At 37.5% G+C, this 9,841-nt stretch overlaps 1 protein-coding gene across 3 annotated transcripts; it reads left to right on the forward strand.

Moving 5' to 3' along the window:
• The first annotated feature begins 249 nt into the window (after positions 1-249).
• LOC132285459 (coatomer subunit beta-1) lies at positions 250-9,622 on the forward strand. Of its 3 annotated transcripts, none has more exons than XM_059787652.1 (6): positions 250-512; positions 1,089-3,168; positions 3,974-4,483; positions 7,412-7,497; positions 8,867-9,118; positions 9,206-9,622. In XM_059787652.1, the coding sequence occupies exons 2-5, from the start codon at positions 1,123-1,125 to the stop codon at positions 9,069-9,071; spliced, it is 2,847 nt and encodes a 948-aa protein (XP_059643635.1). In that variant the 5' UTR covers positions 250-512; positions 1,089-1,122; the 3' UTR covers positions 9,072-9,118; positions 9,206-9,622. The 3 variants fall into 3 exon arrangements, with proteins under 3 accessions (XP_059643635.1, XP_059643637.1, XP_059643636.1); XM_059787654.1 differs by having other exon boundaries at positions 9,209-9,622; XM_059787653.1 differs by having other exon boundaries at positions 1,095-3,168.
• The last annotated feature ends 219 nt before the right edge of the window (positions 9,623-9,841 follow it).

Consider the following 9,841-nt stretch of genomic DNA (forward strand, 5'->3'; position numbering starts at 1 on the left):
TTTTTTATGTAAAAGGGTGTGTTTTTCTATTTTTAAACATTCAGGGGTATTTTTGCCTAAAAAATAAGTAAATTTTTTAAAAATATTTTTGTACCAAATCTCGTAGGTGTGAGTGTACTTCACCCTGTTACTCCTATTTGATTGCATTTGCAACACTTGATTGGCCGAGATCCCTAATAAATTATTCTTTTACTTTTTCTCGCACGGTTACTAATTTAGCCGAATAAGTTTACAGTGAAGTTACACAATCGCTTGGTCGTCCGTTGCAATACAACACACTGTGCGGATCGCAGATCTGAAATATTACACCCAAACACTTGTGATAGACTCATATATATAATCACACTCTCTGTTGCTGTGATCGCAGATCTGCTCTATTTCTCTCTCTATACACACACTATATATATATACACACACACACACTATACACACATCTGCAAAATTGAGACTTTGTTTTTCCTCTCCGCACGGAGGATTTGAGAAGATTGGGATTGAATTTCTGAATCGGACTGGTAAGTTTAGTCTCTCTCTCTCTCAATAAATTTCAGACAGATTTAGGTTTCAATTTGGATCTGAATTGAGAATTTATGAATCTACTAGTATCAATTGTTTATCAGAAAACAAGGGCAAAATTTTTATCTTTTGTTTGCAAGTAGAAACCGAGGGAACGAACAGATCTAGTTGCAAGCTCAATAATATTTGTACTAAGCCCCTTAAATCGTTAACCTTAAGCCAGATCTATTTTGTATAAATGTTATTGTCTTTTATATTTAACTATATCTCTGTGTATGTCTGTGTATATACCTGTATCTTTTCTGATTTGGGCTTAAAATTTGATCGTCTCTCATTTTCTCCCTCTATATGTGTTATTGTCTTTTATTCAACTATATCTGTGTGTGTCTGTGTATATATATACCCGTATCTATTCTGATTTGGGCTTAAAATTTGAACTTATCTCGTTTTCTCTCTCGTTGCACATTTTGTATGCTCCATCAAGGTTACCCACGAGTGCCATTCCTATATTATGTTCATAGATAGTCAGATTTAAGATTAATTTCTGGATCTGACTTGAGAATGTTTAAATTTAGTTTCAGAGTGTGATTGTAAAACAAGGGTGGCACTATGGAGAAATCCTGCTCGCTTTTGATTCACTTTGACAAAGGGACACCTGCTCTTGCGAATGAGATCAAGGAAGCTCTTGAAGGGAACGATGTTCCTGCAAAGGTGGATGCCATGAAAAAAGCAATTATGCTTTTGTTGAATGGTGAAACCCTGCCTCAGCTTTTCATAACAATTGTTAGATATGTGTTACCATCTGAAGACCACACGATTCAGAAACTATTGCTTCTTTATTTGGAGATCATTGAGAAAACCGATGCCAAAGGTCGGGTTTTACCTGAAATGATTTTGATATGTCAAAATTTGAGGAACAATCTTCAGCATCCGAATGAGTACATTCGGGGGGTAACGCTACGATTTCTTTGTCGTTTGAATGAGGTGGAGATTATTGAGCCTTTGATTCCTTCCGTTTTGGCAAATTTGGAGCATCGGCACCCGTTTATTAGGCGGAATGCGATTCTTGCTGTGATGGCAATTTACAAGCTTCCACATGGTGAGCAACTTTTGGTTGATGCACCAGAGATGATTGAGAAGGTTCTTTCAACAGAGCAGGATCAGTCCGCCAGGAGGAATGCATTTCTTATGCTTTTTACTTGTGCCCAGGATCGCGCCATTAATTACCTTTTGACTCATGTTGATAAAGTACCAGACTGGGGAGAATTGCTTCAGATGGTTGTGTTGGAGTTGATCCGAAAAGTATGTAGAGCAAATAAGGGTGAGAAAGGGAAATACATAAAGATCATTATATCTCTACTGAATGCCCCTTCATCTGCTGTTATTTATGAATGTGCCAGCACTCTTGTTTCATTGTCTTCTGCCCCTACAGCTATTAGAGCTGCTGCCAATACTTATTGTCAGCTTATTCTCTCTCAGAGTGACAACAATGTTAAACTTATTGTGCTTGATCGGCTGAATGAACTCAAATCCTCTCATAGAGAGATTATGGTTGATTTGATTATGGACGTTCTTAGGGCACTCTCAAGCCCGAATCTTGACATTCGGAGGAAAACAATTGATATTGTTCTTGAGTTGATCACCCCTCGTAACATCAATGAGGTTGTTCTCACTTTGAAGAAGGAAGTTGTTAAGACTCAGAGCGGGGAGCTTGAGAAGAATGGAGAATACCGGCAAATGCTTATTCAAGCCATTCATTCTTGTGCAATCAAGTTCCCAGAAGTGGCAAGCACAGTGGTTCATCTATTGATGGATTTCCTGGGCGACAGCAATGTTGCTTCAGCTATGGATGTGGTGGTTTTTGTGAGAGAGATAATTGAAACCAACCCAAAATTAAGGGTTTCTATTATTACCAGGCTACTGGACACTTTCTACCAGATCCGAGCAGCACGGGTGTGTTCCTGTGCACTTTGGATTGTTGGAGAGTACTGCCTATCTCTTTCTGAAGTTGACAGTGGTATTGCAACCATTAAGCAGTGCCTCGGAGACCTACCATTTTACTCGGTATCAGAAGAAGGGGAACCTACTGATTCTTCACAAAAGTCTAATCAAGTAAACTCCATAACAGTTTCATCTAGAAGACCAGCTATCCTTGCTGATGGGACTTATGCTACACAGAGTGCTGCCTCTGAAACTGCTTTCTCGCCCCCTGCTATTGTTCAAGGATCCTTGGCTTCTGGAAATCTGAGATCCCTTCTTCTCACTGGTGACTTTTTCCTTGGGGCAGTTGTGGCCTGCACGCTGACAAAGCTTGTTCTGAGATTGGAAGAGGTTCAATCATCAAAAGTTGACGTGTACAAAGCCTCCACTCAAGCATTATTGATCATGGTCTCAATGCTACAGTTAGGGCAATCTTCATTTCTTCCGCACCCAATTGATAATGATTCTTATGATAGGATTGTTCTCTGCATAAGATTGCTTTGCAACACTGGGGATGAGATCAGGAAGATATGGCTGCAGTCCTGCCGTGAAAGTTTTGTTAAAATGCTTTCAGATAAACAGTTCAGAGAAACAGAGGAAATTAAAGCGAAGGCTCAGATTTGTCATGCACAACCAGATGACCTTATTGACTTTTACCATTTGAAGAGCAGGAGGGTAAGAATTTCAGCAATGATGTTTGTATTTGATTTTAGAAAGCCTGATAAACGTCATACCGTTTTATTGTTGACTTCTATATTTTATTTTTCTTAATTCTAATGTCAGCTCAATTTGCACTTTCTCATTTTGTAGTAAGTTTATTAACATTAGCCTTTTTCTTTGCATAATCCTTACTTACTTGAGTAGTTATATATACCTTTATTAAAAGAGTTGCAGTTCTACTTCCAGTGGATGGATCCAACTGTGCACATTGTCTTTTCTCTTCTTTTTGTGCACTTGTTTTTTGTATACTTGCTAATTGTTACTAAATTTTTTTCATAGATAAGTCCATCCATTATCCATCTTCAACGTCAAAGTAAAATTTTAGTTTATGGTGCTAGTACTTTATCTAAGCTTCAAAATAGTTGATTTTTTATTTGTTTGTTTATTTTTGGTTGAAATTTTACCTAGTTAGTCAAAATGAAAAAAAAAAATGTATGTTATATATAATAAAGATTATGTTCACTACATCTTTAGGAGATTCCTTAGGACAGTTTTTATAGGATTGAAATATATTTGTGGAAATATTTTAGCTTGCTGCATAGTGTCGGCAAAACCACCCCCACCACCCCCCCCCCAAAAAAAAAAAAATTATCCTGCTTGATCTTCTTGGCTTATGTTGGTACCTGATAATCGTTCAGTGTGTCTTTCATTTATGAATGTGAGGTTTGTGTAATTTTTGTTGTTACTTCGATAGTTTTTGACTCCTTGTGTATGGCATACCATTTGTTTCTGATGTGTCTCAGCTTTATCTACTTTCCAGGGTATGAGCCAGCTGGAGTTGGAAGATGAGGTCCAAGATGATTTGAAACGTGCTACTGGGGAATTCATCAAGGATGGAGATGACGCAAATAAGCTAAATCGTATTCTGCAGCTCACTGGATTTAGCGATCCAGTTTATGCCGAAGCTTATGTGACAGTCCACCATTACGATATTGTCCTTGATGTTACGGTTATTAATCGAACCAAGGAGACCCTCCAGAATTTGTGCTTGGAGTTGGCAACTATGGGCGATCTTAAACTAGTTGATCGTCCACAGAACTATACTTTAGCTCCTGAATCAAGCAAGCAGATAAAGGCCAATATTAAGGTGTCCTCAACTGAGACTGGAGTCATATTTGGGAACATTGTTTATGAGACATCAAATGTACTTGAGCGGACAGTTGTTGTCCTCAATGACATCCACATTGACATTATGGACTACATCTCTCCTGCTGTGTGTAGTGATGTGGCTTTCAGGACCATGTGGGCAGAGTTTGAGTGGGAAAACAAGGTACTTCAACCATTCCTCTGTTGACTTATTTCCACAAGTACAATTTTGAACTGAGTGTTCATTTTTTGATGCAAGCTTCCAAAATATTTTTGTAAAAGAAAATGTGAAGGGTTTGATTCACATAACTAAAAGGCCACTAGTGATAAATTAATCGAACTTCAGGAGCAAACTAGAGTGGGAACACTCCCTTAACTCCTCCATGAATCTGGACTAATTTAAATCATTTCCATTATGATTGAATTTTTAATCCAGACTGCATATGATTCAATTTTTTGCTTAGTGTTCAGGACCTGCTTAAAAATGTTAGAATTGCTGTAGTCACAGTTGTTACTGCATATGATTCATTGAATTTGGCCATTCTACTGCCTTCTGTTACCCCACCAATCTTCCCAGGCAATTATTGTATTTTAAATCGTCTATGACTTTGCATAACTTGCGAATCCAACAGCTGTTTTTATCGATGACAGTTTATAATTCAAAATAATTTAAACCACTTGCTGTCTGTCTGATTTGCACAAGGGAGTTTTCCTCAGTCTCTAACCCATGTATTTTTTTTTTTGGTCACTCCTAGCCTTAACCATTACATTATACCAATCAATGGTAAATATACCCAAACACGTGCATGCGCTTTTAAAATAAAGAATTCCTTGTTATAATTCGAATGCCGTTTTTGTTAAAGCAATTGATTTCTTGGACAGATAGCTCTTGTTACATCACTTCAAAATTCAAATATTCCGGAGAGTTGAATTATTTAGGACAGAATTCTTGTTTTGTTTGATCTTTCTATTTGTGTTGTGATATGTTTCTATTTTGATTTGCTCAGCTGAATTGATTTTTTTGTGATTAGCAAACAAAATGAGAATGCCTAAGTTCCTAACTAACTTTACCTAAGCTTACTTCTGGTAGTTGTTACACTTGTTTGTCATGCAGACTGATTTTTAATGCACTAGTATTATGTTGCTAATATTTTCGACTTGTCAAAGGAAAAATGTTGCTGATATTTATTGAATTAGTAAGTTGAGACATTTGAGTTAGTAAGATGCATGATATGGTTTTCCTGTTCTGCACAGACGGTGTTTGGTCCGTAAGATTGATAGTGTGACGATCAAATTAAAGAATTTCAGTGCTTGGTCTTTTTTTTGTTTTCTTTTTGAAGGATTGCAATAATATAAATGAGAAGGGTGCATAAGTTTACAAAGGGTTGTGAAACAAACCAAGCTACTGTAGCTCATGTCTATATCATCTTGGTAAGATAAATAGGCCTAGCTTAATCATACTTTGAAGCTCAATTAATCTATCAAGACCAGTAAGAACTCAACTTGATAAGCTAACGGGCAATCTAGTACTATATAGATAACGGGTAATAAGTTACAGTCACACCCCCTAGGGTTAGCCATTATTACACACGGTGGTCGAGAATGTCCTTTATTACACTGACCACCCTATTGTAATATATCTATGTAATTACAAATTTCCATAGATTTATAAACCTGAGTATCCTAGTTAAGCCAGTATCAAAATAACCCAGTAATAAATGCATGCTTGGACACTTGTTATATAACCTGGTGATACTTGATATCCCAATAAAAACCAATATCAAGTAGCTTCACATATATAAACAGTTGACCATCGCTATTGCGTCCTTCATGCAGATTGATTAACAGGTTTGAAACCTTTTGTTTCTATCTCTCCATGCAAAGATTAGGGTTTCAATATCCTCCATCAGTAGGGTTTCAATATCCTCCATCAGTAGGGTTTCTCTCTCTAAGGTTTTGGCCAATATGATTATCAGACAATAATAAACATAAACCCTAGGTCTCATCCATGCATAAACATAAACCCACATTAAAACCTTACATTTATGCATATAACAATTATTAAAACACATACGAACAACATGCTTCCATGATTAAATATGATCCATGAATAAGATTTTAATATGATCTACATGATTTACAACAAGTAATGGGTTGTCTCTGATATCAATTGTTGGAAAAACGGGTCTATATGCGGAAGCTTTAAAAAAAATTTCCATTAGTTGTAGTAAATCATGAACCAAGAGGAGCAAAAATTCTATACCTTTTAGCAATTCGTAGTGCTGCCAATAATGAGAGTTCTTTAATTAAAATTTTGAGCTCTCCTACCAAAACTCAAAACAGAAGCAGCAACTTTAAACCTCCAGTAGTGTAGGCAAACGTCCTCCAAAAATTCTGTTGTCGCCCCAGATGTTGGCTTCGCATCACTGCTGATTTCAGGTCAATCGGAGTTGTAATGAAGTATATATGGCTGTTTTACCGACTGCTTGTCTGTCCACCGTGAACCTTCGAACTTTCAATCTTGAAACGGCTTGGGTAAATTATTGTGGCTGTAAAACACTCACAAATCTTTTAACAAGCTATGGAAGAGTGGGCTCCAATTTCCAAAAGAGAACGTAGGAAACTCTTCAGAATTCTAGAGATAGAAAGTAGCAAAAGCTAGTATGTAAATTGCATGACTTGTGAGAACCTCAGAACATGTATTTATAGAGGCTTGGCCGCCCACCCTAGGAAAGCTCCTAGGGCTATTGAAGAGGTCTGCATGGTAGTCACAGGAGAGGTTCACGTGGCACAATCAAGGCTCCATGTGCCTTGAAGCGAGACAGTAGGGCCAAACCACATCTTCTATTCGAGAAAGGGGGGGAACTGCCCCTCTCGCAAATCTTCTGCTCCCTCATGGAGCCACCTGTGAAATATAGTGTCTGATGCTCTATCTTTGTTTACCCTGGAAACGGTTCAATTCACACATAACTGAATCTTGCATTTTCTTGCGTTATTTTAGGCATTCCTTTTATTAATGTCTCTGAGTTCTTTATTGGTGCAAGTGACTTTGTTTATGATTTTGCTGGTGCCTGATTGGCCACTTGATTTTTTATCCTTTTCTGCATTGCAGGTTGCTGTCAACACTGTAATTCAAGATGAGAAGGAATTTCTTGATCACATTATCAAATCAACCAACATGAAGTGCCTTACTGCTCCGTAAGTTACTTTTTTATGCCTGCTGTTAAAAAAAATTCTTTATAATTTTTTCATGACATACTAGCAGTGTTACCATGTATCAGAGAGGTGGTGCTTGCTTTTGTGATTGCCATGGCATTACTGTAGTTTCTTACATTTTTATTTTGCTTTCTTATAAAGTATCAGGGTTGCCATGGATCTTTTTATGGGGAAAATGTTTGTAAAATTTGTCTAAACATTTCCTTTGTTAAAGGTGACTGCAAGATAAATTGTAATGATTGTAAACTAATTTTAGTTAATAACTGATGTTTCTGTTATTTATGAATATATAAACTAGAGAGTGCAAAGCTAAAAATGATTATCAACTATAGACTTGCTGTGCAAAACGTTGCTTGATCATTAGCCAGTTTAAAACCTGGTTGAGCACCAGTTGAACTTGTTCCTCAGAAAGCCTGATTTGTGGTAGAGGAAAAAAGAATCCCATCTTGCAGGTTTCAAGAGAAGTGTTTGTATCTGAACAATTTTGGCTTTTGTAACTACCAAGGGCTTAGCCCAGAAGTAGTATGTTGTCCTCCTCCCACCTGGGAGGTTAAGTGTTCAAGTCGCTGTTGGGGGAATAGTGGGTGTGTGAGTCTGTCTTACCAAAAAAAAAATGAATTAGTGAGTCTTGCCTATCGAAAGGGGGAAAAAAAAAGGGCTTCTGTAGAAAGTAGTGGGAAACAGGACAATTACAGTATGCAAGTGTTTCTCTACTTATGCTGGGTGCAAATGTTGGGGGAATAGTGGGTGTGTGAGTCTTATCAAAAAGAAAAAAATATTGAGTTTTGCCTTACCTATCAAAGGGGGGAGGGAGGGAATAGGTTTTTGTGGAAAGTATTTGGAAACAAGACAATTATAGTATGCAAATTCTTCTCTACTTATGCTGGGTGCAATTGTTGAGAAAACTGGGCAGGCAACTGGATTCTGGGCAAAACTATAGGTTTGCGCGTCATGTGAGTGAGTAAAATAGTCACAGGATAATGTCGCGTGCTACTGCATAATCAGGAGAAAGAAAACACACACAAAAGAAAAAGAATAGTGACTCAATGGAGATGTCAACCAAATGTACGGACAGAAATCCAAGACCATTTAAAAAAATTCTTCCTTAAATTCTTCCCCTGTTGTACTCTTCTTACGATAGGATTAACTCTCATTTGGAATATGGGCTGGGGCAGTCTAGGTCAAGCTTTCTGATCATTCTTCTTATGAAGTATCATGTGCCATTTGATCAATGCCCTAGAAAAAGAATTCCATTGTGCACTTTATTTTCTGTAGCTAAACAGTTATTTACAATGCTGGGAAGCCATTATTTTTTTGCGTTCTGTCATACTTGGTTTTCTTTGCATTTCAGATCCGCGCTGGATGGCGAGTGTGGATTCCTGGCTGCTAATTTGTATGCGAAGAGTGTGTTTGGGGAGGATGCTTTGGTAAATCTGAGCATTGAGAAACAAGCAGATGCTAAGCTGAGTGGGTATATTAGGATAAGGAGCAAGACTCAAGGAATTGCTCTTAGTTTGGGCGACAAGATTACACTCAAGCAGAAGGGTGGCAGCTGAGATTGGTCATCATTTGCACATTAGATTTGTTGTCAGTCATCATTCTGGTACCTATTGATACTACCTTACTTTTAAATTGTTAGTATATAATGGCATTGATTATGCCTCTTACTCTCATTTTGTTATGCTGAAAGGAGAAGAGGAGACACTAAAAGACGGGAAAGAGAGAATTCATTCATTTTCCTCTCTCATACGAGCGAAGGAAAAGCCCAATGTATGTTTTAGAAGTTTTTGTTTTATTGTGGTAAAATGTTTTGCCTGAACTACATCCCTTCAGTTTGCACTGCTTCCCTACCAAACTGGTTGCAAGGTCATCCGTCGAGATGCATTTTTTATGAGAGCGAAAAAAGGACAAGACTTGTCATTGTTCCTTGGAACTATGAATTTGTAGGTTTTTGCAGATTATAGTCAGACTGTTATATGATGTTCCCTTCACACTTTTGGGAGAATTATGTGCAAATTGGAGGTTCACATGTAGCATTATCTTGATTTCTGGTTGTGCTATTCTAAAACAAAGAATTTATCATTGATTTTTTTTTTTTCGCAGAAAAGATTGCAAAAGAATAATGTTACTGTTGATTTTTGGCATGTTTAGAAGAACAGTAGTATTTGCTGAAATTGAACTCGTAACTTTTAGTGCTGACTGCTGACCCCCAAGTATTCCTAAATGGGTAAATCAATATTGATGATGCGTGCTGCTTGTCAATAGTAGTATTGTTATTGGCAGGAGGAAGAAGAAACAAGCTGTAGGGGTTGGACTTGGGAGGGCC

Source organism: Cornus florida, unplaced genomic scaffold, assembly GCF_030987335.1.
Source record: "Cornus florida cultivar Cherokee Brave unplaced genomic scaffold, ASM3098733v1 CherokeeBrave_3.0.0_Hap2_Chr11, whole genome shotgun sequence".
NCBI classification, from domain to species: Eukaryota; Viridiplantae; Streptophyta; class Magnoliopsida; order Cornales; family Cornaceae; genus Cornus; species Cornus florida.

Excerpts from the sequence above, each read along its gene's own strand:
- LOC132285459 (XM_059787652.1), top strand. The coding sequence starts at position 1,123 with ATGGAGAAATCCTGCTCGCTTTTGATTCACTTTGACAAAGGGACACCT. Across the intron at positions 3,169-3,973 it reads ACCATTTGAAGAGCAGGAGG|GGTATGAGCCAGCTGGAGTT; the intron begins GTAAGAATTTCA and ends TCTACTTTCCAG. Across the intron at positions 4,484-7,411 it reads AGTTTGAGTGGGAAAACAAG|GTTGCTGTCAACACTGTAAT; the intron begins GTACTTCAACCA and ends TCTGCATTGCAG.